This window comes from Hippopotamus amphibius, chromosome 7, assembly GCF_030028045.1.
Source record: "Hippopotamus amphibius kiboko isolate mHipAmp2 chromosome 7, mHipAmp2.hap2, whole genome shotgun sequence".
NCBI lineage: Eukaryota > Metazoa > Chordata > Mammalia > Artiodactyla > Hippopotamidae > Hippopotamus > Hippopotamus amphibius.
The window spans coordinates 21,395,686-21,423,395 of record NC_080192.1 but is presented as its reverse complement, the minus strand read 5'-3'; the positions used below and the strand labels follow the sequence as shown (position 1 = coordinate 21,423,395).

Sequence of the window (27,710 nt, the reverse complement as noted above, 5' to 3'; positions counted from 1 at the left end):
GTTAGAAGAAACTCCCAAGAGCGACTCAATCTGCAAAAGTGAAGAACAATCACACACCGGGCGAAAATAAACTTAACATTCACCCTCTTATTGGATCTGGCCAAGACCTAAGCGGGTTAAGATGGGAAGCGTGGTACTGCTCTCGCGGGCAGGCAGGGCGGCAGTGCCATCTCTGGCTTCCGGCATCCTCCGTTGCTAAGGGAGACAGGAAGCGCCCTTACGCTCCGTGGGTGCAACCATAGAGTGCCGGAAAAAGTGTGAGCAGAGGGGTCAGGAAAAGAAAGCAACCGTGTCGTGCTAAAATGACGACCTTGGTGCTAGATAACGGAGCCTACAATGCCAAAATCGGTTACAGCCATGAAAACGTCTCGTAAGTGTTCGCTTCTTCCGAGGGACAAAGCATATATGCCTCGCAGTTACACAGGCTACGCTTCATCTCAGGACGTCTGTAAACTGTGAACGCCCCCGCGCGGCCTTCACTCAGGCCGAGGGTTGCTTTGGTTGGAGCTGGGTTAGTTGGAATGCTTTGAGGTGGGACTTTGTTAATAGTTTGGGGCTACGTGGCCCCGGAAGTGGGACGTATTTCGTTTCATAACAGGAAATAGTTCAGGAAAATAGGCTTCTAAGCCGGCGGTACTCTACAGAAGGGTCCAAACACAAAGTTCATGAATCCTCAGGAATCGTGGGCAGCGTTTTGTGTGTATATGCCTTTTTGGGGGGGCGTGATTATAGCTTTCATCAGATCCTTAAAGGGTTCCACGGCTCCCAAAAGTGTAAAAACCACTTTCAGTGTCTGGAGACTGAAGGCTTTGTACTTAAGCTTTTCTGAGTGCTTGTTGGCTGACCTGGTTGATTAGAGTCAAATATTACCTCGGCATTCATAAACTATGTTTGAGTAGAGACTTAAGCAAATTTTAAGACACGCTTTTCTTCTAGAGTATTCACAGAGGACTTTTTCCCTTCCTCCCTGCTTTCCTTTTTCTTTTCTTTTTTTAGAGGACAATCAAACTGCGTAGGAATGTAAATTGTTACAGTCTTATTTTGGTAATGCGTATCATTGTTTTCATTCTTTGACAGCAATTCTGTTATCACTTAAGGAATCATTTAGAAGTCTTGATAAGAGTAGGTAGAGAATACTGTATATCATGTATGGACATTGTGTATGGTGACAAAAAAGGGGAGAAGCAAGCTAAATAATAAAAAATAGTAAATTACTAAAATTATAATACATAAGATTGACTACAATGTAGGTTTTGAAAATCGTGTCCTCAGAGACTATTTAAACATAGAGAAAATGACAGCATAGTAAGTGAAATAGGTGCAAAACATTTTTCGAGTATTATCCCAATTAGTGCAAGCGTTTTGATTGCCTTTAGCACAAAATAATCCTAATGCCAAAGTGGCATATTTTGGGGTGACAAATAATGCTCTGCTTCACTTTTTCTCTCTCTGTCCCTCTCTCTCTCCGTGTATGTATATATGCACATGTATGAGGGATAATGGCTCTAGTTTGTCTCCCTAACCAGATTTGTAAACTCATGGTAGGCAGCAACCATATTTAAAACTACTTCCTCCTTCTGTACCGTATAGCATCTTGCTGATTGAGAATCTTTGACTCCATGGAAACTTAATTTTATGGTCTGAATTTGAACTTGCAGGGTTGTTTGTTTCTTGTTGTTTGTTTTTTACCAGAATGGTGTTAAGAATTTTCCAAGAACTTTACCTCAGCCCTTCTTCACCTCTGTGCAGTGGCAGAACCAATACCCACCTGTAGGGATATCTTGAGGATTATTTGAGAAAGATAATGGGTCCAGTATAGAACCTGGTATATACTAGAACCTTTAAAAAATTTTTTTTTTAAATTTTTTTGAAAACAGAATGAGAAACACTGGTTTCGGATATTTTTTGACATCAAGGGTAATGGTTAGGTAAATGTATTTTTAGGAGTTAAGTATTTAGGGAATAATTGCATTATTTGTTTCTTTGTTTATAGAGTTATTCCTAACTGTCAGTTCAGGTCAAAAACGGCACGTCTTAAAACTTTTACTGCTAACCAGATAGATGAAATAAAGGACCCTTCTGGACTCTTTTATATTCTTCCTTTCCAAAAGGTAATCCAATGGTATGTCATTTCTATTATTAAAGACCTAAGTTTAAAGACAATTGGGAATATACATATAAGATTTTGTATGTTTGAAAATATTTTTAGATCTCTGAGAAAAAGTTATTTAAATTTTAAGATCTTATTAAAACCAAAAATTGAATTTAAAATGTCATGTTAAAAAAAGACCATGATTAATTATACTTCAATTAAAAAAAATCAACTGTACTTCAGTAAATAAAAATGAAAATAAATGACCATGATTTAGTTACTGATTGTGGGTACTGAATTTACTTATGTTAAAGCTAAATGAAATGAACAAATTAAAGAAAGTAAGTATAGAGAGGCATCTCTCCATATCAGTGTGTCTTTTTTTTTTTTTTTTAATTTTTTTATTATTTTTTGGGGGGTACACCAAGTTCAGTCATCTGTTTTTATACACATATCCCCGTATTCCCTCCCTTCCTTGACTCCCCACCTCGAGTCTCAGTGTGTCTTTTGAACTCTTGATTTTTAAAAAAAATTTTAACTTTTTAAATTTTTTATTTTAAATAATTTTTATTGGAGTATAGTTGCTTTATAATGTTGTGTTATCTTCTACTGGACAGCACAATGAATCAGCCATACATATACATATATCCCCTCCATTTAGGACACTGCAGTGCATTAAGTAGAGTTCCCTGTGCTATACAGTATGTACCCATCAGTTGTCTATTTTATACATGGTATCAGTAGTGTTTATGTGTTAGTCCCAGTCTCCCAATTCCTCCCACCCCACCCCTTTCCCCCTTCATATCCATACCTTTGTTCTCTACCTCTGTGTCTCTATTTCTGCTTTGTAGTTAAGGTCATCTATACCATTTTTCTAGATTCCACATATATGCATTAATATAGGATACTTTTTTTTTTTTACTTACTTCACTCTGTGTGACACTCTCTAGGTCCATCCACATCTCTTTTTTCGTTCCTTTTTATGGTTGAGTCATATTCCATTGTATATATGTACCACAACTTCTTTGTCCATTCCTTTGTTGAACCCTTGATAATTTGGTTATTGTTAATTTGTAATATTTTGAATTTTTAAAAGGAGAAAAACATACCAGTATGATAGATTTGAAATTCAAACAGCATTAGACTGGTGACGGTGACTGTAAAGAGATAGGAATCAGTGATTTAGAATATACTAGCCTGATTTTTTTAATTGTTTAAACATTTTTGATAATTAAATTCATAAAACAAATTTTTTAGGGGTACTTGGTGAATTGGGATGTCCAAAGACAAGTTTGGGATTACCTTTTTGGAAAAGAAATGTATCAGGTAACAAATTGGAGTATGTATTCAAATTTCTATTTCCATGTCTTATTCAAATGAAAAATTAGAACTTGTATTTTAAGATTTATAAATTTTTGAATATGTTTCTTATAAATATTTAAGTCACTTAATGTGCTGTGCTTAGCTTTGATTTTCTAAATAAGTGCAAGTGAATAGAATTTCCACTGTGAAGTAGAATTTGAGATTGAGAAGAAATAGTCTGTATGAAATTTAAGATTAAAATTTTACTTCAGATTACTGCAATTCATAGACCAATTCACTATCTTATGTTTATTTTCACAATAAAATATTTTTGCTGATATATCTGAATGTGTGAATGATACAATGTTAGAATTTTGTGCTTTTAATATCTTTAGTGTGACTTTAGGTATACTGAGAGAATGTTCAAATTTTAATGCTTATTAAGAGTGTGTGGGAGAGAATTATGTAAACATTAAATATCCTAAAGCTTCTCACCTTTTAACTTTTATTTTTTTATTTATTTATTTTTAAAATTTATTTATTTTATTTGTTTATTGGCTGCTTTGGGTCTTTGTTGCTGCATACGGGCTTTCTCTACTTGCAGCGAATGGGGGGCTACTCTTCATTGTGGTGCACAGGCTCCTCTTTGAGGTGGCTTCTTTTGTTGTGGAGCACGGACTCTAGGTGCATGGGCTTCGGTAGTTGCAGCACACGGGCTCAATAATTGTGGCTCACAGGCTTTAAAGCGCAGGCTTAATAGTTGTGATGCATGGGCTTAGTTGCTCTGCAGCATGTGGGATCGTCCTAGAGCAGGACATGAACCCAGGTCCCCTGCATTGGCAGGCGGATTCTTAACCACTGCACCACCTAGGAAGTCCTCACCTTTTAACTTTTGAAAACAAAATAACAGTCCCAGTGCTTGTAGTTGTATCATTCATTAATTTTGCATAATTATCTTTAAACAATTTGACAGTATCATTTTATCAGTCCTACCATTGAGAGAGTTAAAATTAAATAATAAAGTGCATGAATTCTGTAACCAGACTTCCCAAGTTCAAATCCTAAGTATGTCACTAACTAGTTATATGGACCTTGGTAACTCATTCAGTTCTTCTGTGCCTGTTTGCTCACCTTTTAAAAGGGGATAATAGTAAGATGTGTATCTTAGGGTTATTGTGAGGATTAAACAAATGTGTGTTTATATATATAAAACAAATGTTTATAACTACAAAGTTACAAAACTTTGGAAATTTTTTCCTCACATAGGTTGATTTTTTAGATACTAATATTATTATCACAGAACCTTATTTTAACTTCACTTCAATTCAAGAATCAATGAATGAAATCTTATTTGAAGAATACCAGTTTCAAGCAGTATTAAGAGTAAATGGTGAGTTAAAGTTTTGATTGAAATTGAGTTATGTGAATATGAATATGAATAGGGTAAAGAAACACTTCAAATCCAAGAATACTGGGTGACATTCTTTTAGATTTGAAGGAAACAAAACCTGGAATTTAAAAACTAGATGGACCCTTAGAGATTATCTAGTCAGACTTCTCTCACTTTATCTTTTTGCTGGTATGATATTTCTCCCTAATGAAGTTACTCTCCACATATTTCTAATCTCTGAAAGATTATTGTTTCTGAGATAGTTGTGTTTTCTGTCACTGATGTGTTTGCTATTGTTATTGTTTGAAATAAGATTAATAGTTCAGGCTGCCAATATAAGGAAAAACAATCTGTAAATATTATCTATAAGTAAGTTTATTAAAGCCTGGAATTACATTACATGACTGTACAAAGAAAGTATTCACATATTTAGCTTGTAGAATTTAAGTCTGTATAAGCAACTGTATACTCTGATGGTTAGGAGCATAATCTCTAGAACAGTGTTGTCAACCAGGGGTGATTTTTGCTCCTGTGGACATTTGACAATGTCTGGAGACATTTTTCATCGTCACAAGTGGGTGAGTGCTACTGGCATCTAATGTGTAGAAGACACAGATGCTGCCAAATATCTTATTGTACAATGCAATATATAGCTCGCAACAACAAGGACTTATCTGGCCCAAAATGTCAGTAGTTCTGAAGTTGAGAAACTCTGCTGTAGAGTCACACTGTCTACATTTGAATCCTGGCTCTGTTACTTTCTAATCACGTGACCTTGGGCAAGTTACTTAACTTCTCTGTGCTTCAGTTTCTTTATCTGTAAAATGGGATTATTGTGAGGATTAAAATACACACACTCATAGAGTTTAGAATAGTGCCCAGCATGTGATAAATGCTCAGTAAAATTATCTACTATTAAAATAATTATTATAAGCTGTGAGTGAATATTTACCTTTAAAAGTTGGTCAGAGATTTTATAATTTTCCACAAAAAAATCACGTTTTAAAGTTTAAATGTTATAGCTTGTAACAGAAATAAGAATATTATTTTAAATTAACATTTTTCTTATATAGTTTTTCTTTCTGCTTGCTTTAGTTTGCTACGTTTCTTTATTGCTTTAAATTAATTATACTTTTATTCAGTGTGTTTATTCTTTATCTTTTTTTCTTTAAATAGCTGGGGCTCTCAGTGCACATAGGTATTTCCGAGATAATCCTTCCGAATTATGCTGTATCATTGTAGATAGTGGATATTCCTTTACACATATAGTTCCTTATTGTAGAAGTAAAAAGAAAAAAGAAGCAATTATTCGGTGAGTTGTATTCAATTTCCATCTTATTTCTTAGAATAAAACTGAAATGTGTGATAAACTGAACCAAATTTGAATTCTCCCTTTTTAGGATAAATGTGGGAGGAAAACTCCTAACCAATCATCTGAAAGAGATCATATCTTACAGGTAATACTTAGCTTTGTTTCTTTGGGACGATGGGATGCTGGGGGTGAACTTTTTAAAATAATTTAAAATTATTACTTACCTTTAATTCTAAGTTCATGGGGCAATTCTGTATTATTGCTTGAAAGACTATATTACATAAATAAATGCTAATGATGTTCAAGTTGAAAAGCTTTCTAACATGAAATGATAGTGTCCAAAAAGGCATTTCCAAATTCTAGGGAGTTTAGTACATTAATAGTATTTTAAAATTACAAATATACATGTACCTTGTAAAACAAATTTTAAAATGCATATAAGGAAATAAGGGTCTAAAAAGAAAATAAATCTCTGCCTCCCCTTTCCATTTCTCTTGTCAGTTTTACTCCATACACAGTATAATATTTGAACTTTAGTTATCTTTTATTCTTTTTTTTAAATCTCTATAAACCTTAATAATATATTGGTATGTTTCTGGATTAGCCAATATTAGTTGACTGCCCACTATTAAAAGATGAGAAATTAGTGTACTTAATCACCTCCTAACTCTTCTCCTGTCTCCTTCATTTTATTAATGCTATTGTTTTTAATTTTACTGTGTTTAAAAACATAAGTAGAATTCTTAAGTCACAGTTTTCACTGCATTAACTTTGGTTGGTATGATACTGTCAGTATCTCTTGGCTCCCCTTTGTGGTATATATGAAAATAAGTGAATCTACATTTCCTTCTACCTTTCCTCCCTCCTTTTCCTTCTCTCAGATGTACCATTATTTTTTAAACAGCTTTATTGAAATATAATTCTTATACCATTACAGTTCACCCATTTAAATTATACAGTTCAGTGGTTCTTAGCATATGCATCCATCACCACAGTCAATCCATCACCACATTTCATTATCCCCAAAAGAATCCCAATCCCCTTAACCATCATTCTGCAGTCTTCATCTTGTCCAGCTCTAGCGCTTTTTTTTAAAATAAATTGATTGATTGATTGATTGATTGGCTGCGTTGGGTCTTCGTTGCTGCTGTGTGGGCTTTCTCTAGTTGCAGAGAATGGGGACTACTCTTCATTGTGGTGCATGGGCTTCTCAGTGCATGGCTTCTCTTGTTGTGGAGCTCAGGCTCTGGGCACGCAGGCTTCAGTAGTTGTGGCACATGGGCTCAGTAGTTGTGGCTCTTGGGCTCTAGTGCACAGGCTCAGTAGTTGTGGTATATGGGCTTTGTTGCTCTGCAGCATGTGGGATCTTCCCAGCCCAGGGATTGACGTGTCCCCTGCATTGGCAGGCGGATTCTTAACTGCTGTGCCACCAGGGAAGCCCTCTACCGCATTTAAAAAAAAAACTTTTTATTTTGAAATATAGACACAAGAAGTTGCAAGAATAGTACATAGAGCCCTGTGTACCCTTAGTGACATTTTATATAACTAGTACAACATAAAAATGATAATATTGACATTGGTGCAATATAGATTATATTCAGTTTTCAGCATTTTTTACATGTATTTGCATGTAGTTATGTGCAGTTTTATCCCATGTATAGACTCATAAACACCACCACAATCAAGATATGGAACTATTCCACCACTACAAAGGAGCTCCTGTGTGCTCCCACTTTGTGCTTGCTCCCCGCCTTGTCCCAGTACCTTGGCAATCACTAATCTGCTTTCTACTTCTATAGTTCTATTGTTTCAAGAATGTTAGAGAAACAGAATCATATAGTTTGTAACCTTTGGAGATTGACTTTTTTCATTAAGCAAAGTACTATACCATTTCTTAATTATTGCAATTTATAATATTTACGTACTTTTACTATAGATAAGCCTTTTTGCCTTGATTATAGATTAATTTTAAAAATAGAAAACTTATGAATAGTATTTACAATATTATGATTATGTGAATGTTATTCATTATAGAATCAAATAGAATTAGGCTCAGTTTCAAAAAAGTTTAGATATTTAATTCCCTTTCCCAAAAACAGCAAATTAGGGAAGGGAAGGGACTTCCCTGGTGGTCCAGTGGCTAAGACTCTGCGCTCCCAATGCAAGGGGCTGGGGTTTGATCCCTGGTCAGGGAACTAGATCCCACATTCCACAGCTAAGAGTTCGCATGCTATAACTAAAGATCCTGCACCAGCAACGAAGATCCCATATACTGCAAATAAAAGATCCTGTATGCTGCAACTAAGACCCAACACAGCCGAAGAAATAAATAAGTAAATATTAAAATAATAATAATAAAATAAAAATTAAAAAAAAAAGGAAAGGGAAGGGAAGGCTGATACAGATGAGGACATTAACCCAGGCAGTTTGAGTCCAAAGCCTGTATACTTAATCAGTTCTCCTGAATGAAACACTGAATAAAAAAAAATTTGTATATTTTCAAAAGCAAGGTTGTTGAAGTTCAACTTGAAGAGAAAAAGCTGGCAGGAACAACTAGAAATACTGATGAAAAAGAATGATAATGAAAGGAGACTTCTCTAGTAGATGATAAAAAATTTAAAACTGTAATAATTAAATTAAGGTGACACTTGAGTAAGAATTAACTGACAGGGCTTACCTGGTGGTGCAGTGGTTAAGAATCCACTGCCAATGCAGGGGACACAGGTTCGAACCCTGGTCCGGGAAGATCCCACATGCTATGGAGCTACTAAGCCCGTGCACCACAACTATGGAGCCTGTGCTCTAGAGCCCGCAAGCCACAACTGTTCAGCCTACATGCCACAACTGGTGAAGCCCTCGAGCCTAGAGCCTGTGCTCCGCAACAAGAGAAGCCACTGCAATGAGAAGCCTGCTCATCACAACGAAGAGTAGCCCCCACTCACCACAACTAGAGAAAGCCCGTGCACAGCAATGAAGACCCAACACAGCCAATAAATAAATAAATAAATAAATTTAAAAATAAATAAATAAGTAAAGTTTAAAAAAAAAGAACTGACAGATCATTGAGACTGAATTGTTAATCCTAAATCAAACATTATATGTAAAAAAAAAGTACTACATATTAAAGCATTGGAAACCAGTGAGGAGGGGATTAATTGTTCAGGAAAGGATACAGGGAAAGTTGGCTGTTTGGAGAAAAGTTAAGATTTTACTTTGCCTCATACACTAAAGTTCAGATGGATATAAGACTTAAATATAAAAATAAAACCACAAGAAATGTTTAGCTGAGTTGCTAAGCATAAAAACAGTATAAGGAATAACAGAGTGTATTTTCTTACATACAACTTGTTTTAAAATAAAGTTTTTTATTAAAGTAAAAGATACATACCAAAGAGTTTAAAACCATGAGTATACAACTCAGTGAATTTTCAAAAAGTGAATACACGGCTTTTCTCACCTCTGAGATGGCCCACACTCTGCCTGCAGAGTGTGTTTCTCTCTAAATCTCTAAATACATTTCTTACCTATCACTTGTCTCTCACTGAATTTTCTGTGATGAGACATCAAGAACCTGAGCTTCGTTAAGTCCTGAAACCAGGAAACTCCTAGATCAGAATATGAATGAGCTACAAAGGCGAGTGAAAATCTTACAGGATAAAGAGAGTCAACTGGAAATGACCAGTTCTCAGCAACAATCCAAAATTCAGCAACAAGAGGCCCAACTTCAACAACTGGAAAATGAAAAAAGAAAATCTGATGAGCATCTCAAGAGCCACCAGGAATTGTCAGAGAAGCTGTCTGGGTTGCAGCAGGAGAAGGAAGCTCTACGTGAAGAATATGGGCAGTTTTTGAAGCAGCTTGATGTCCACGTGAGAAACTATAATGAGAAACATCACCACCACAAAGCCAAGCTTCGCAGAGTCAAGGATCATTTAGTTCATGAAGTAGGACTCTGAGATGAGAGAATCAAACAACTTGAAAATGAGATTGGAGCCCTGCAGCAGCAAATGGAAAAGGAGAAGGCATTCCAGGATGAGATCACTGCCCAAAATGATATCCTGCTCCTAGAAAAGAGGAGACTTCTGGAACAGCTCACAGAGCAAGAGGAACTGATCCACGGCAACAAATGGATGATGTCTTCTGTCCAGAGCAGAGTACTTTTCCTGGATAAAGAAAATAAGCAGCTACAGGAAAACAGTCTCCGGCTCACCCAGCAGGTGGGTCTCTTAGAGCGCATCATAGGGAGCATCCAGATCCGCAGAGGGGAGGAAATGACAATTAGTGACATCCCTGAATTTGAAGTATTGAATAAAATTGTGCCCTTACCAAGCTCCAGTTTTTCAGGAACGGGTTTGGTAGAGTCAGCTGGAAGTCTTCAAGAGACTGAAGAACATAGGTCAGAAGAAGCAATGGCAAACCCCAAGTCCCTCGAGTCTCTTTCATGTTCACAGAGTTCTGAAGCTGGATACATAAACGTGGCTTCTCTGAAAGAAACACATTGCATCCAAGAATAAGACCAAGTCAGAACTATAAAATCACTAGAGTCTCAACCTAGACTGATGAAAGCTGCTAACTTAAAGCTTGGGAGTGAAGGTGGAGCATGGAGAAGAGTTACGACAGATCCTCACTGGGCATCAACCAGGAGTCTTCAAAATTGCTGATAAATTCATTAAACCTGTTCTAAAAATGGATTTCTCAAGTTTGTTTGGTATCCTCAAATGCCTTGTATTGATCAATGTTGTGACAAGTTCAATGGTTTAATTAGGTTTTTGTTCAGCAGGGCACATATACAGCTAATTCAGCATTCTTTCTATTCCTGTTGTCATGGGTATTTTCTTATTTATTTTTTAATTTAAAAGTAAAAACAATGTAATCACCTTAAAGCAAATATTTGAGAAAGAAAAAAAAAACTATAAAGCATGCATTCTTAACACAACTGTTTTCATTTATTCTTTTCTGGTTCTTATTCAAATGTATATATTTTAAATGGTTATTTATTGTATATTCATTTTTATCATCTGATTTTAAATTTAATATATCATAAAACATTTCCCCATAAAAAAAAAAAAAAGTGAATACACTCATGTAACCAGAACACAGTTCAAGCAGAGTATTATCAGTACCCTTAGCCCCCTTTTGTCTCTGTTTAGTTTGAAAACAGCAGACTTCAGGACAGGATAGATGTTGCCAGCTTTCATTTTCTAACTGCATAAAAATTTTAAACCTTATGCAAATCAAAAGCTTTTGTAAGCAAAACTAAAGTAAACATAATCCTGAGAAATAAACCTGAAACAAATATGACACAAGGTTGTTTTCTTTAATATATTAAGAGCTCTTATCAATCCATAAGAAAAACACTACCCGATATCAAATGGTTAGATAATTTTCAGAATACAGATGGTTAGTGGCACAAATAGATAATCATTGGAGAATTACATGCTTTCAAAGGATATAAAATGGATAATTCAAAGGTGTAAAAAGTGTTAAACATCTGTAGTAATCACAGATTCAATTCAGATATTTATTGAGCATTTATTTAGGAGTTGGGGAAACAGAACCGAAAAGAATTCCTCTTCCTCATGGCACATTCCAGTAGAGAAAATGAAAATTAAAATACCATTTTTACAATCCAAATTAATAGACTTTTTTCAAAAGGTGTTGCAGATTTGTGATGTGGATGCTATTGTTTGCTGTTGGTCAGAGTATAATTTGAAATAACCTTTCTGGTAAATAGTTTTGTGATATACTGAGAGACTAACTATTTCATATTCTGTGTCCTAGAGTATGAATAAATAATGGAATAATCAGAAATATAGATAAGATGTCTCTGTTTCATCAGTTCTGAGCTTTCCTTTTTTTACATTTTTAACTTCTGAAATTGGTATGAATCTTCCAATTGTTAGTACCTTAGAATTGTCATAGTATAATTAGCATTTTTTCTTCTCATCGATATCTTAGTGAACGTGAAATATGGTTATATGAAGATGCTCTTTATAACAAAAGCAAAAAGATAGAGGTAATAAAAATGTTTTCACTTATTGAGTACAGCGACTATGCTAAACACTTTACATGTATGATTAGAATTATTTACTTCTCACAGCTGTGTTAAGTTGGTGAACTTATTACCTTTTTAGAGTTGAAGAGATTGAGTCCCAAAGAGATAAAGTAACTTGTCTACTAAGTTGTGATTAAACCTGTCTCAGACTCCAAAGTCCATGTTTATAAACACATGAGTAGTTTTCCTCATGATCTAAACTTTCAACATTTGGAACATGGATAAATATATTTTAACAGATCCCTCTGGCTGAAATATAATAGGGCATTAAATCATATTTTTAAAGAATATGTAATAGCACAAGAAAATGTTCATGAGATAATGTTTGGTCTAAAACATAAAAAGTAAAAAATCTATATGCAGAGAAAAATATTCAAAGGAAATAACCTCACAATTTTTGTCTGTTTTTAAGAACATCTTTATTTTCTACATTAAGCCTGTGTTTTCTTTGACTCACTCATCAAATATTTATTAAGCATCTACTTTGTGCCAATTACTGTGCTGCTAGCAATACTTCTATAATTGGAAAAGAAAGTGCAGAGAGTTAAGGCATTTTAGCAAGATTCTGTTCAGAGTGGTTGGAAGTAAAAGTTTGCCCTTTAATTGGATAATCCTTGCCACCTAAAACCTCTATTTTCAGTTTCTTTCTGCAAACGGGACTAATGTTTGCCCTCAGAGGGATAATGTGGAGATAATGGAATGAGTATTTCATAAAGTTAAAAATATTTTATACATTCAAAAATTTAATATTTTTTAAAAATCAGTTACCTGAAAATTTAATTCCAGAAAAATATTTAAAATGATAATTGTAAGTTATATTTAAATTTTTTTCATTTCACATGTTGCCATTTTTATTTCTGTTTAGGCAGTTACATGTTATGGATGAAACACATGTGATTAATCAAGTGAAAGAAGATGTGTGCTATGTGTCTCAGGATTTTTATAGAGACATGGATGTTGCCAAGTATGTACAATGGTACCCTAAGAATTGGAAAGTTGATTCTTGGGTAATGTTACACATAAACTATTTCGTAAGTCTCTATTTTGTTTTCCAGGTTGAAAGGAGAAGAAAATACAGTAATGATAGACTATGTTTTGCCTGACTTTAGTACAATTAAAAAGGGCTTTTGTAAGGTAATTTTTTCAAAAATTTTTATTTTATATTGGCATATAGTTGATTTACAATGTTGTGTTAGTTTCAGGTGTACACCACAGTGATTCAGTTATACGTGCATCTGTTCTTTTTCAGATCCTTTCCTATATAGGTTATTACACAGTATTAAGTAGAGTTCCCTGTGTTGTAGAGTAGATTCTTGTTGGTTATTTGTTTATATATGGTAGTCTACATTAATCCCAACTTCCTAATTTATCCCTCCCCTCACCTTTCTCCTTTGGTAACAATGTTTGTTTTCTAAATCTGTGATGTAAGGTAATTTTAAAAATACTCCATGATATTTCTTCAAGTGACCACCTCAGTCAGATTCGAAAAGCATCCAGCTGAGATGGGTGGAATCTCACAGAGTTGTTGATGACTGCCTTCCTGCCTGGTGGCCATTTCTCTAGGCACCAGTGTATGAATGATTAGTTAATATCTTTACTAAAGTTATTTAGAAAAAGAACTGTCCCCCATGATAGCACATGGGACAGATCTGGAGATAAACAGTATCATTACCTATATTATGTTTTACCCTTTTCTGTTTCCTTAAGAATGTTTAAGTCCAGTTAGAAGTGGGTTATTTGTTGTGAATATTATTGACACAGCTGACCCAGGACTGTGATATCAGATTGTAGTTGAAAGGGCAAAATCCAGTGCACTTTCAAAGTGTTGAGAAGAGTTTATCTTGGATGTCAAAACAAAGTAATTTCTCCCTATCTTTAATCAGCTCAGGTAAATTATCAGTTCTTTGTTTGGGTAAATGTGAAGTTTGCCCTTCTGGTTACTGGCTTGGTGAGTGAGGACTGTTAGAAAGTTAAAAATCTTTGGTCAGAAACTTAAGCACAAGGAGATATTTTCACAAGGTGACATTTATGGTAATGTTCATTGCAGTATACATTAAAAGAGTGAAAAATTGGAAAGAGCCTAGATATCCACTAATGGTAGCAAAATAAATTTTGATACATTCATATTATAAAATAAGCAGTGAAAATGAAGTAGAGCTATGTGATCATCATGGATAAATCTCAAATGTGTTTCTATCTAAAACATGATGATGTCTAAAAACAAGTTTCAGAAGGATATATAGCATTTCAGGCTATGCAGAATAATTATTATGTTTAGGAATTTATAAATATGAAGTAAAAGTATAAAAACTATGTATGTGGGTGATAATACCAAATTTAAAGCAGGAGTGTTATCTGTGAAGTTGCATTAAACTGGTTGATGGATACATGGGTTTTATATAATTATTTATGCTTGTTTTTGTGCCTGAAATTTAAAAAAAATTTTTTTGGCTAGATTATTGAGGTGAAATAAAACACATCAGAATTCAGAGAAGGCTACCTGGGTCCTTATAAAATCACAATCATCCTGTAATGTCCTTAGAAACAGATCCTTGTGGAAGGACCGAGGCTGGCTTTCAAAAGTGGGAATTGTGACAAATTATGGGATCAGGTTGTCTAGATGTGAACAGGGAGAGAAACTGGAAGCATGTGTCCCACTTAGGATATGGAAGGTGTATGTTCTTTTGTTGTTTTTTTTTTAACAAGGCAAGGAAAACTGCCCCAAACATAGATACCAAGCCACTTTCTCATTAGGCACATTTGATCATCCTCATATATTATAGCTGATTAAAACAGTCCAGTGGTATAAAACACCTTATGGAGAATTTACAGCACCCTGGACTCATGGTGGTAAAGTAATCCGTATTTCTGCAGGGATGGACCCTGAATAAAGTCTCAAGTAATTCCCATTTTCTTCAAACCTGACTAAAATCACCTGGGGCACTTGAAGAACAATTGGTATCTATGTTCTCAGTTCCTGTCCCTGGAAACGCTTAGTGCCTAAGCTTGAAAACTTAATCTCTAAAAAAGAAAAAAATCTCTTCCAGATGATTGGCTATCAACCAGGTTTGGATATCTTTCTCTTTTTTAAAATGTAGTTCTCTCTTACCTTGCAAATGACAACTTACCAGTTTATTGGACGTTATCTGCTGAACTCTGCCAGTTTCCTTCCCGAATCATGAGCCTTGATTTCTCAATCCTGCACCTTACATAGTGAGCTAGTAGAGTTGTGATTGTTCCCCCAGTTGATTATTGTTTTATTCATCAGCTTTAGAGAAAAAAAGACAGAGGCCACATTATATTGTTTGCAGCTCTTTTATTGGCATTTGGCCTTGTGATCAGAATCTTGTTATGACTGCACTTCACTGACTGAGTATAGACTCCTTGTTTCTTGTATACTTTAACATTAATTGAATGGACATAATCAGTTGAACTGGACTTTTATCAGATGATGGAATGTTACATCAAATGTTTATTTCAAAAATGGTGGCTTAATCTTTGTCAATTAATGTTAAAATTTATTCTTCAGTACATGTTAAATTGTGTACATCTTAATAATTTTTAAGGTTTAGAAATTGACATTTTTTGTATGTTAGGATTACTCCTAAAATGTGTTTTTTTTAATTTAGTACTTGATTAAGTTGTTTGCAGTGTTGTTGGACAATCAAAATCTTTGATGAGAGCTGATAAATATTTATAAAACTAGAAGAGCAGTACTACATAAAATGAAAGAGCATTATATTTGTTTGAGAGCCTTTATACTTAGGATATTGTTAAAACTTGGAGCTTGATAGTTTATTCAAGAATGTATATATTTTTAAAAATTTTATTTAATTATTTATTTATATTTATTGGCTGCATTGGATCTTCGTTTGCTGTGCACGGGCTTTCTCTAGTTGGGGCAAGTAGGGGCTACTCTTCATTGTGTTGTGCGGGCTCTTCATTGCAGTGACTTCTTTTGTTGTGGAGCATGGGCTCTAGGTGTGCAGGCTTCAGTAGTTGTGGCACACAGGCTCAATAGTTGTGGCTTTCATGCTCTAGAGCACAGGCTCAGTAGTTGTGGCACACAGGCTTAGTTGCTCTGCGGCACGTGGGATCTTCCTGGAGTAGGGATTGAACCCGTGTCCCCTGCATTGGCAGGCAGCTTCTTAACCACTGTGCCACCAAGGAAGTCCCCAAAATATTTTTAAATACAAAAAAGTTACAACCTTGATTTTCTGCTACTGATGATAGTAACAATAAAAATAAGATTTATAATATTGTTACTGATTACAACTGCTAGAAGTTCCAGTTTTTTTTAACAGAAAGAGGATGCCCACTAAAATGTAATGAGTGCTTTACTGACGTAAATTGAGGAAATTGCCCTCATAGTTAACATTTACCACTTTGTGCAGAACCATTGTAGTTTAAACATTTTTTTCATGGTACTGGAATGAAATTTATCAGAGCTGTACAGTTATCATGACCTGCATTGACTAAAATAGCAACTCCCAGCAGCCTTTATAAATTCCTTCGTTTGTCGGTGTCTAAAACAAAAAATCTTTTTGGAATTGTACTCTTAGAAACAGAAACTACCTGCAGTTCCAGATTATATATTAACGATTAATGGCTTTAGAGCTAACATTCAGCAAGGATATCTAGTTCTGGCTCTTTCCCCTAGTTAGATATTTGACCTTGGGTCAGTCACATGATCTTCTTCTGTAAAATCAGGGCTGTGGACTAGATAACCTCTGATGTTTTGTCAAATTAATTTCTCCAAGTCTGTATCTGTCTCAAGTAATTTCAAGTGTTGACACAATGTGTTCTGTCCTGTACCCTCAAGCCAATATCATTTTTAAATGAATTTGCAAATTTATATGAAGTATTTTCCATTCTGCCTGAGAAGGAAGAATATCTGTGAAGAAATAATATTCTTCTCTTTGCTGATGCAACTGTAGTTTAACTGGGTTAAAAGTGGTGGGTAGTTTTCCTTGTTCTTCCTAGCGTATTGTGAATTTTGTGTAATTTTTAGTATATTTTTGTTTTAAAATAATGTTTCAGGAGATTTCCCTGGCAGTCCAGTGGTTAAGAATCCATACTTCCAATGGAGGGGGCACAGGTATGATCCCTGGTTGGGGAACTAAGATCCCACTTGCCATGTGATGTGGCCAAAAAATTAAAAGAAAAAAAAAATTTCAAGCGTGGAATTTCCAAAGGATAGAATAATCAGAATCATTCATATCCAGGTTAAGAGAGGCAGTGTAGTAGGAGGAATATGTTGTATGTGCTTGAGTTACTAGATGAATGATCTTGAGCAAGTCACATAACCTTGCCTAGCCCAGTTGCATCATTAATAAAAGGAAAATATGCCTACCTTACAGGGTTGTATGAGAATTCAGCATGAGAATGTATATAAAATGCCTAAAACAAACACCACATTGTTGGCTTGCATGCCATACTGGGTAGTTGATATGTGATGGCAAACCATATAAATGATGAAGGATAATAGAGGGTTGATAGTAAGAATACCAGAGGGACTTTTTATTTAGGGGTCAGAAAAAGCCTCTCTGAGGAAGCTGAAACCTGAACAGAGAGTAGATGACTAATTATGTTAAGGAATCTGTAATAGTCTTTATGTACTTTACTCTTTAACAATAAATTATTAATATTTCTTTTCATATATTTTAAGTATTTTTGTATTTATATAAAAGATTGGGGTATACTCTGTTACAGGTGGAAAATTGCATATGTGGGTCAAATGAAGTTACTGTCTTTAACAATCTAGAAGAGCTGATGATTCTTAGTACAATTGAGGGGGACCATTATTTTAATGATGTAGAATGTTGTGGAAGAAGATTATTTTTTTCTGGCCCCTTCAGGAGCACAGTTCACAGAGTGGGTGGGTTAGCAGAAAATAAGTAACAAAAGAATTTCAGTGGTAAAGTCCATGTATTTGCTTAAATCATTTTGGAAACTGTTTTTTGAATAGAGATTGAATAAATAATAAATGGATTTAATGATGTAGACTTTTTGCACAAGGGAAAAGGAAAGTCCTAGTAGAATAAAATCATAGTGTACAATAAACATCTAAGGCCAGGGCAGTGAAAGTAGATAGTGGTGGAAACATAAGGTACAATGTTTTTTATTTAGAGTATGTTCTTTGTTCTTTAGAAACTGCCGTCACTCTGCTGTTATAGGTAGATTATGAAGTTCCTTCTCCTTTATTCTCCTCTTCTTTCTTTCTGTTTTAAAATGTGTGGAATAGAGCCAGATCATCTTTGGGGGAATAGCTGTATTAAGAGTCAATAATTATTTATTTATGTGGTTTATGCAACAGGAGAGAAGACCACATTTTTCTAACTTTTGAGAATCCTGAAACTTCCAAGAACATGGTTAATGTATTGGTATTATATATTACCAAATGTTATTAGCCATGTGAGCTAGATAATGTAACAAACTTTTCATCTTATTTTTCTTTAAGCCAAGAGAAGAGATGGTGTTAAGTGGAAAATATAAATCTGGGGAACAAATTCTTCGTCTGGCTAATGAGAGATTTGCTGTTCCAGAAATACTCTTTAATCCTTCTGATATAGGAATTCAGGAAATGGGAATTCCAGAAGCTATTGTCTATTCAATTCAGAACTTACCTGAAGGTACATAAATAATGAGGAGTAATGATATTTTTAAAAAATCATAAGCTCTGTGAACCCTAGAGAAGTCATCTGTTTCTTCTAAATAATTTGAGCAAATGGCTACTTTATTCACAGAGATTTCCAGGTCCAATAATGCACTTCAATAATTCTTTATTGGGCCTAGATTATAAATTTGATGTAGGAAAAGTAATTATGGTCTGTTTAAACTTGAATTCATCTCTTTATGAGTATTAAATTGCTGTATCCATTTTAGAAAAGTTTTAATTTAAGCCAAATTTGCACAGAAGAGATTTATAATTTTTAACAATTTAATGGTTTTCAGCTGTTGATGAGACTGGTTTATTGCTTCTGTTATATTTGGATTACTAAACAAGAAGTTAGTTTTAATGAGATTGAAGTGTGGTGTTTCACAGTGATGTCTGGGTTCTCCTGAAGCATGATTTAACTAAATAATGTTCTAAAGTTTTGGAGTACTTTTATGTCTTGAAAATGTCTTCCTAGTTCATAAGCAACAGTGTAGGCATTGGAGAAAATTTCGCATATGCAGTGTCATGTCCTTTCCTCCCATTAAAAAAAAATGAAGAAAAGTCAGATAATGCCATCACCTTAATATAGTTATTTCACGGCTATTTTCATATTAATATTTCATATTTATTTCTCATTTTACCTAAAGTTGCAGTCATGAGGTATACAGCATTTTGTACTACACTGTTTTAATGTTGTGTCATGAGACTCAGTATTAATGTAGCAGTACTCTGTCCTTGTTTTGCAAACAGAAGCGTTAGGTGGGATGGCCAGTACCTATCAATCCCTGATAAATTGCCCAGTGGTGCATGGTAGCCCTTTAAGACTGGCTAACCATGTGGCACTTAATATTTGCTATCATGTAACTTTAATGAGTTTAGAAAATAAGATCCTTTCTTTAAATATTATCATAGATTATGTTTCACTATCAGTTGTAAGTATTGCAGAATGTGTGTGTCTCAGTGAGATAACATGGAAACTTGGATTTTCAAGTTAAAAATGTCATGAATAACCTCCTTTTAATCTTAACACTAGCAAACAGCCTCAGCCTACATAAAGACCGCCTCCATTTTAGGGAAGAACAATTTTAATTTTCAAATGTCTGCTACTAAACTTTTACTTAAGACATTTATGTATAGCTTACGTGTATATATACATTGCTAGTAGCTCAGTCCCTTCACTTTAGTGTTTATTTTAAAGACCTATGAGGTCATATTTCTGTTTGATGTGTTTATTTGTATAAATGATAACCTCATTACATAATCTTAGAAATTAGAAATTATAATTTGTATGGTTATGGAAACCTATATGGTTTCCCAACCAGTGACTTTAATCCCTACTTGTTGTATCTAAGCCCTCATCCCCATTTCTCCAGAAGGATAAGTAAACACATTTTCTAATGCCTTTTTCTTTATCCTTTTTTTCTCTTTTAAAAGAAATGCAGCCACATTTTTTCAAGAACATTGTTTTGACAGGAGGAAACTCCCTTTTCCCGGGATTTAGGGATCGGGTTTATTCAGAAGTTCGATGTCTTACCCCAACAGATTACGATGTTTCTGTTGTGCTGCCTGAAAAGTAAGTGTTGGCTTATATAGCAACAAATCATGGAAGTTAGTTTGTAGATAAAGAGGTCTGTAGGCAGATGATGCTCATTTTTCTTTTCTCAGAAAATGAAATGATAACCCTTACATTTCAGTGGATTAAATGGGATAAAGTATGAAGTACCAACCATAATGCATGTTCAGTTAATGTAAGATCACTCCCCTATAGTGAATCAGTCCTAATTACTAAGAGATTTTTACAGGCAGAACAGTTAGGTTATTATCTATTTGATTTATCTGAGATATTCTATCAAGAATAGACATGAGAATTTAACCAATAAGATAAATTATGTCAATTGATAAGTTGTTTTGGGATGTTTTAAAATAATTTAAAATATTTAAATTTTACATTTTTTTCTTGAATTAAAATTCATTTTTTTTCTTAGTATTAACATAGAATAAATTTTAGTTTCTGATTAGTTTCAAAATTGTCTTTAAATTCAGCTCCTTTTGACTTTTTTAAAAAGTAAAAAAATTTTCCCCTTTTACAAGCTTTATTTTCTCATTTAAAGTCATCTCCATTTATCATTAAAAGAAGCTTTTATATTTAAGTAGTCTTTTTTATTTAATTCAAAACTATTTTATATGTACCCCCATCCTGTTTTATGAGAAAAAGCAGATGATTAAGGTAGAATTTTAGAGCTGTAAGAAAGGCTTACAGATCATCCCGTTCTGTGTACTTACTTTGTAAATAAACAAGGGCTCATGAGTTAGCAAATAATAGCAGTAACCAGACCAAAATTCAGTTCTCTTTACCTGGAGACAGGAGTTCTCACCAAATCTATGTCCAAATAATCCCCCCTCACTGCTCCACTGTTTTAAGTGGCGGAGTTGCAAACAAGACCCCACATACCTGATTTTTAATAATAGAGTTTTGTTTTAAAGCTAAAGTAGAATTTTTCAAGACCAACATCAGTTAATAGAAGGCCCTCATCTGATCACTTAATTTTATAGCTATCAGATAAAAGAATAACCATTAAATATTGGAATGATTTTTATCAGCATTAATGTTCATATACTCTTTAGAATGTGAAGCATATTGGATTTTTTTTTTATAAATTTATTTATTTATGGACTGTTTTGGGTCTTCGTTGCTGCACATGGGCTTTCTCTACTTGCAGGGAGCAGGGGCTACTCTTCTTTGTGGTACACAGGCTTCTCATTGCTGTGGCTTCTCTTACTGCAGAGTACAGGCTCAGGCGTGCGGGCTTCAGTAGTTGTGGCTCGCAGGCTCTAGAGCACAGGCTCAGTAATTGTGGTGCACAGGCTCAGTTGCTCCGTGGGATGTGGGATCTTCCCAGAGCAGGGCTCAAACCCATGTCCCCTGCATTGGCAGGCGGATTCTTAACCACTGTGCCACCAGGGAAGCCTGCATATTGGATTTTTATCCTGCATTTTAACTGTAAGTCATGCATACATTACAGGCCAGGGGTTCTATAGAAATAGTTTTTATTCTTTTATTCATCAAATCTTTATTGCACATCTGCTTTTATAGATAGATATAGATTTAGTTTTTTTAAGGTTAGGAAATGTAATAAATACAGTAAGGGAAACACTAACTTTTTTCTTTATCATTTTTCAGATTTAAAACTGAATTGTGGGGGAGGAACAGAAGTATACTTTGTATATAAAATTAGACTAAAAGTTTTATGTGTTCTAATCTTACTTATTGTTGGTGTCCTACCATGTAACAGGTTTATCATGCACTGTGTTTTTTAAATGTCTCATTTATTAGAGGCAACAAAGTATAGGAGCAAAAACAAAGACTGTGTGAAAACAGTTTGGAGTTGAATCCTAGTTTCAGTCCTAACCTCTCTGAACCTCATTTTCCATATCTGTGAAGTGGGAGTTATACTATTTCATTGGTTGCTGGGTAAATTGATGAGATGACATATCTTTGCCACATGCAAAAGTTAGACTCAATTATTACAGTGTTTTTATTTTATGCGTTTTTAATATCTTGCTTGTATTCTTGCTTTTTATTAGAAGTAGAAGTTCCATAAATTCAGGGCACAGGGAAGAAAATAAAAAGAACACTTACTTGTAGTGGTGGCCAACTTTCTGAGTTTGCTTTACTCTTATGAAGTTGATGCTTATTTTCACACCTTAATGATTTTCTGTTAAATCAGGTTGGGTAGAGAATGCCACATTTTAGTTACTAATTAATGTTTCTGGCATTTCAGTTCTGTAAAATCATCTGGGTTTATTTACTTTACCTTTATTTTTAGCCCTATTACTTATGCCTGGGAAGGTGGAAAATTGATATCAGAGAATGATGATTTTGAAGATATGGTGGTAACAAGAGAAGATTATGAAGAAAATGGACACAGCGTCTGTGAAGAGAAATTTGACATTTAAGAAACGTTTCTGAAAGTTTTGACTATGACAGAGGTTTAATTTTCAATGTTCTTTGTAAAGGAAGTTAAGGACCTGTGTTACCTTTCATCCGAAGATAATATCTTGAACTTATGTAAATACTTTGCTGCATGGCTGATTTTCAAAGGTTTCTTAGCCAGGATAGTAAGTAAACTGTAACTCAGCCCAAATCTTCATTTAGGAGCTAGACTTACTATAACAATGCTTATGCTGTTTCCAAGAGTAAGTTATCTTTCATTAGAAGATGAAAGAGTGAGTACATTTTAAGTTTAATTCTTTATGGCTAAAAGCACAAACTTCCCAGCTCACTGATCAGGTTTCTTTAGAAGGTAGTTTTGTGTGACTGAGTAGGAATTGGCCAGAGTATTTCCAGGCTGATATGATTTCTCTCTTTCTTTTAGAACTAAGTATTTTATCTTTCAATTGTCATTTTTATTTATATATACTAAAGTTGGAAAAACTAATTTATGTGTATTTTTTACTTAACATAGTTTGAAAGGATGAAGACCAAGCCAATATATTAAAGTGTTTTTGGTCACTACTGTGTTGCAGAAATGTATTATTTCACTCATAAAAATACTATACCACTTTTTAAGATGAAATTCTTGTGTCATCGGGCTCATGAATCATTCCTACCAGTCTCTTTACCCCATGGCTTCAGGGGTTTTAACAGCCCTACTAAGATAGCCGAGAGTGAAAGAAGGTAGTTTCCCAAAGGAAAATTAAGGTGAAGAGACAGATGCTGGGCAGGATGAAAGAGCTGTCCACTGCAATTATATTTGGGTTATATGGACGGTCCCTGACTTATAGTGGTTCGACTTAATGATATTTTGACTTTACAGTGGTGCAACAGCAGTATGCACTCAGTAGAAACTGGTCTTCATATTTTGAATTTTAATCTTTTTCCGGGCAAGAGGTATTTGGTATGTTACTTTCTTGTGATTCTGGGCAGCATCACAGCTGGAAATGAGCCAAAGCTCCCAGTCAGGGTGAACACCAGTATGCTTATAACCATTCGGTCCCCATGCAACCATTCTGTTTTTCACTTTCAGCACAACAGTCAATAAATTACATGAGATATTCCACACTTTATTAAAATAGGCTTTGTGTTTGATGATTTTGCCTAACTGTAGGCTAACGTGCTGAGCATGTTTAAAGTAGGCTAAACTAAGCTATGATGTTTGGTAGGTGAGGTGTAGTAAATACATTTTTGACTTAACGATATTTTCAGTTTACAAAGAAGATCTGTATTAGGTTAGGGCCTGGTCAGTCCTTCCTAGACCTAGGCTAGTTACATTACTGGTTATCATTGCAGAGTTGCAAATTGATTATTTTTGTGTGATACCCAGGTACTACTAGCATATAATCTGTGGACAGTGTAGCAAAAAGAAGCTGATGGCATAAAAGAAGTTTTTGCAACCATACAGTGTAATGGTATAACTGTGCTAGAATTTCAAGGTGAAGCAGTTAGAGGTATAAAGGAAAGTCCCCATTTAAAGGGCTTTCCTTGACTTATCAGGACCTCATCTTGGAGACAATATTGTCATCAACATTTTTAAGCTGTTTTTGCTTTTTTTTTGCTATTTTTAAGCTCTTTATTGGAATATAATTGCTTTACATTCTTGTACCAGTTTTTGAGGTACACCAAAGTCAATCAGCTGTATTTATACATATAGCCCCATATTCCCTCCCATCAGCGACTCCCCCCCTACCCTCCCCGTCCTGGCCCTCTAAGGCATCACCCATCATTGAGTTGATCTCCCTTTGTTATACAGCAACTTCCCACTGGCTATCTATTTTACATTTGGTAGTATATATATGTCTATGTTACTCTCTTACTTCATCCCAGCTTCCCCTTCGCCCCCTGCCCCCCCAGCCTTGTGTCCCCCAGTCCATTCTCTGCATCTGCATCCTTATTCTTGTCTTGTCACTGGGTTCATCAGTACCATATTTTTTTTTTTTTAGATTCCGTATATATGAGGAACTGGGACATTCCTCAAAGCTGCATTCCCAAAACATGCCTTAGCTTGAAGTCTCCCGTTATGTTCTGCTGGGAATAATGTATCTGTCACAGGCTTCTACAGTATACTAATTTCTGTTTACAATGTAGGTCTCAGTGCTCACTTTTGAGACACTAAAAATTCATTGCTGAAATTAATGAACATAGATCCTAATTGTTTATCTCTAGCCTTGAAGCTCCCATCAATTTTAACACCCACCTAATTTTGAACTTTATTGCTAGAGATAATGTTTTAATATTATACGGTAAGTTGACTTCAGAGAGAACATTTAACATTAGCTGTAAATAATAACAAAGATATCTATTTTTGAAAGATATTAAAGATCCTAATTTGAGATTCACTAGAAGTAGAGAGAGAACTTAGCCACATTAGAGTTTATAATTTTTTATTGCAAAGTGCATCCACAGAAACAATGTTCCAGCATTGGCCATGCATGACATACACCTTAAGACAATAGCGGATTAGGATTTACATCAATGACTAATCAAAATAGGATAATCCTCTCCAACACTTTTTATCTTGGTTTCAAATTTTTTAATTCAGTGGTGATTGGCTTGACATGGCAAACTGATCACGTTCACCTACTTCTCTACCTGTCCCCAAACCCTTTAAACATCTCTAGTGGAGGAATGCACAGGGAACACTTACTGAAATGCTTTTTTGTGATATATTATTTCTCAAGCTGGGTTGGTGGGCACAAGGGTATTCATTATATTAGAATCTTTATTGTGTGCATGAAATAGTTCATATTATATTTTGATAGAAGAGTAAATCCTTAAGTGGACTCTAGGAAATAAAAAGGGTGCCACTGATGAACAAATGTGGAGAATTCCTAAAAGGTGGAAAACAAATGGGATTAGATTGTTAGAGAAAAACCTATGTCCCAGATCAGACAGGAGAAAACTACTGGAGATGTAAGAGCAATTCCAGAGATGTTTTAATTCAGGACAAACAGAGGAGATCATGGATCGGTCCATGAATTGGAAAGAATGGATTGGAAACAGCTGAGCCCAACTTCATTTTTTTTGGGGGCTGTGTCTCTTGGCTTGTGGGATCTTAGTTCCCCTATCAGGGATCCAACCCACTGGGGCACCCGGCAGTGAAAGCGCCAAGTGCAAACCACTGGACCGCCAGGGAATTCCCACAACTCCCTTTTTGGAATGGAGGCTCAGCAGTGAGAAAGTTGAAATGTAAGGGTTGGAGAGAGAAACAGAATAGAACCTGAAATAATGTCAATCCACTAAGAGCATCAGAGTAAAAAACAAATCTTTTGAGGGAACAGTTGATTGTGGCACTGATATTTGGCTAAAGACAAGAGCTCAGACCTAATTAGAATTCTGACAGGGCAGAGCCTCAGGGAACTTAGCACACCTTCCTCTTGCCAGGAAAGACTCCATAATTAGAACTTAGATTCACGGACAGGTAAACAGGAATTCATAAATGGAAAAAACAAACACAACCAAGCATTAAACATTTGAGGGATACTTAGCACCATCAAAGAGGCACCAAATCCAACAATCAAGAATGGCCCCTTGGTGATTTCGCTGGTGGTCCAGTGGTTAGGAATCGGCGTTTTCACTGCGGTGGCCTGGGTTCAAGCCTGGAACCAATAAGATCCTGCAAGCCATGGGGTATGGCAGAAAAAAAAGGAAAGAAAGGAAGAAAGGAAAAGAAAGTCCCCTCCCTTACGGAATAAAGTAAAAGAAACTTTTAAGTAACATTCTCTAAGAGATTGATGAGGCAACTGCATCTGTTGCAACAAGTATAGGTTGCTGTACAGGGAACTATATTCAACATCCTATGATCAACCATAATGAAAAAGAGTATATATGTATAATTGAGTCACTTTGCTGTAGAACAGTAATTAACACATTATAATTCAACTATAGTTCAGCTAAAAAGAATAGGTTGCTATTACAAAGATAAATCTTAGAAATTAAAAATAGGGTTACTTATGCATAATCGATGGGTTGAACAGCAGAAAGAACACTACTAAAGACTGAAAAACTAAGCTGATGGAATTTTCCCAGAATGTAGCACAATTGAGCGAGTGCCGAGACCAGCTCAGCAACTCGAGGTGAGTGACGGGTGCCGCAAGCTTGAAGAAGACACAGACACAGACTGAAGAGAAAAGTGGGACCGGGGGGCTCAAGACCTCTCGGATCAAGAGCCCCACTGACTCATCCCAGGTTGCTTTTATTGAGTTCCTGGGCTAACATTCTCAGGTTATACCCATAAACAATCAAAGGCCTCACATGACTGAGGCAATTATCTTTGTTTGCCTCCTGGGTCCGAGTTGAGCAGGTGTGGATTTGAGCTGGGCCTGGAGAGCAAAACAGCCCTGGGGGCAGGAGACCTCTCTCAGATATTGGGGGTCTGTGCCCCACCCCTGTTGGCCCCTCTGTGGCTGTGCCTGTCTTAGGTTGTTCCTCCCCTGAGGAATCTTACCCGTCTCTGGCTAACCAGTCATCCTCCAGGGCCAAACAGGGTGATATGAGGTGTGCAGTGAGAAAGGGGCTGTGCCCCCAGAGAGGGCCAACCCTCTGCCTATGCCCCCATAGTCTCCACGCCCCGCACCCTCAGCTCCTCCACTGCTCAAGCAGGACGTTCTGAATCCCATCGCTCGGCCCACATACTTTAACATTTTCAAGGTTTCAGAAAGGTTCCCGAATGTCTTCCCACAAGCGAGCACTGGGATGACTGAGGAAAGAGGCTAATCAATACCCACAGTATAGGCCATGTTGTCCACCTGACACTAAGTGCCTTCCCTACAGAAGAGGCCTTTTGATGAGCTTTCACACAGGACATAAATAACTTCCCACTTGGGGCCTATTCTGAGATGTCCCTCCACATAGTTCTTTCCTAAAGGCTTCTGGTTCCCAGGTTGCTTATCTCATAGCCTTCA

The 27,710-nt window shown here is 35.5% G+C and overlaps 1 protein-coding gene and 1 pseudogene across 4 annotated transcripts; both read left to right on the top strand.

The window, feature by feature from the left end:
• The first annotated feature begins 234 nt into the window (after positions 1-234).
• ACTR6 (actin related protein 6) lies at positions 235-23,325 on the top strand. 4 transcript variants are annotated; one of them, XM_057742344.1, is made up of 11 exons: positions 235-370; positions 1,994-2,111; positions 3,350-3,418; positions 4,661-4,784; positions 5,961-6,096; positions 6,185-6,241; positions 13,017-13,115; positions 13,207-13,285; positions 18,612-18,783; positions 20,244-20,382; positions 22,637-23,325. In XM_057742344.1, the coding sequence occupies exons 1-11, from the start codon at positions 303-305 to the stop codon at positions 22,764-22,766; spliced, it is 1,191 nt and encodes a 396-aa protein (XP_057598327.1). In that variant the 5' UTR covers positions 235-302; the 3' UTR covers positions 22,767-23,325. The 4 variants fall into 4 exon arrangements, with proteins under 4 accessions (XP_057598327.1, XP_057598328.1, XP_057598329.1 ...); XM_057742346.1 differs by lacking the exon at positions 235-370 and adding an exon at positions 635-696 and having other exon boundaries at positions 1,994-2,122; XM_057742347.1 differs by lacking the exon at positions 235-370 and adding an exon at positions 637-696.
• On the top strand, positions 6,271-10,757 carry LOC130856737 (coiled-coil domain-containing protein 30-like; annotated as a pseudogene).
• Positions 23,326-27,710: the final 4,385 nt, after the last annotated feature.

Bases quoted from the DNA above. Each gene is read 5' to 3' on its own strand.
- ACTR6 (XM_057742344.1), top strand. From the start codon at position 303: ATGACGACCTTGGTGCTAGATAACGGAGCCTACAATGCCAAAATCGGT. The intron at 13,116-13,206 runs GTATGTACAATG...TTTGTTTTCCAG, and splicing joins AGAGACATGGATGTTGCCAA to GTTGAAAGGAGAAGAAAATA. The intron at 18,784-20,243 runs GTACATAAATAA...CTCTTTTAAAAG, and splicing joins AATTCAGAACTTACCTGAAG to AAATGCAGCCACATTTTTTC.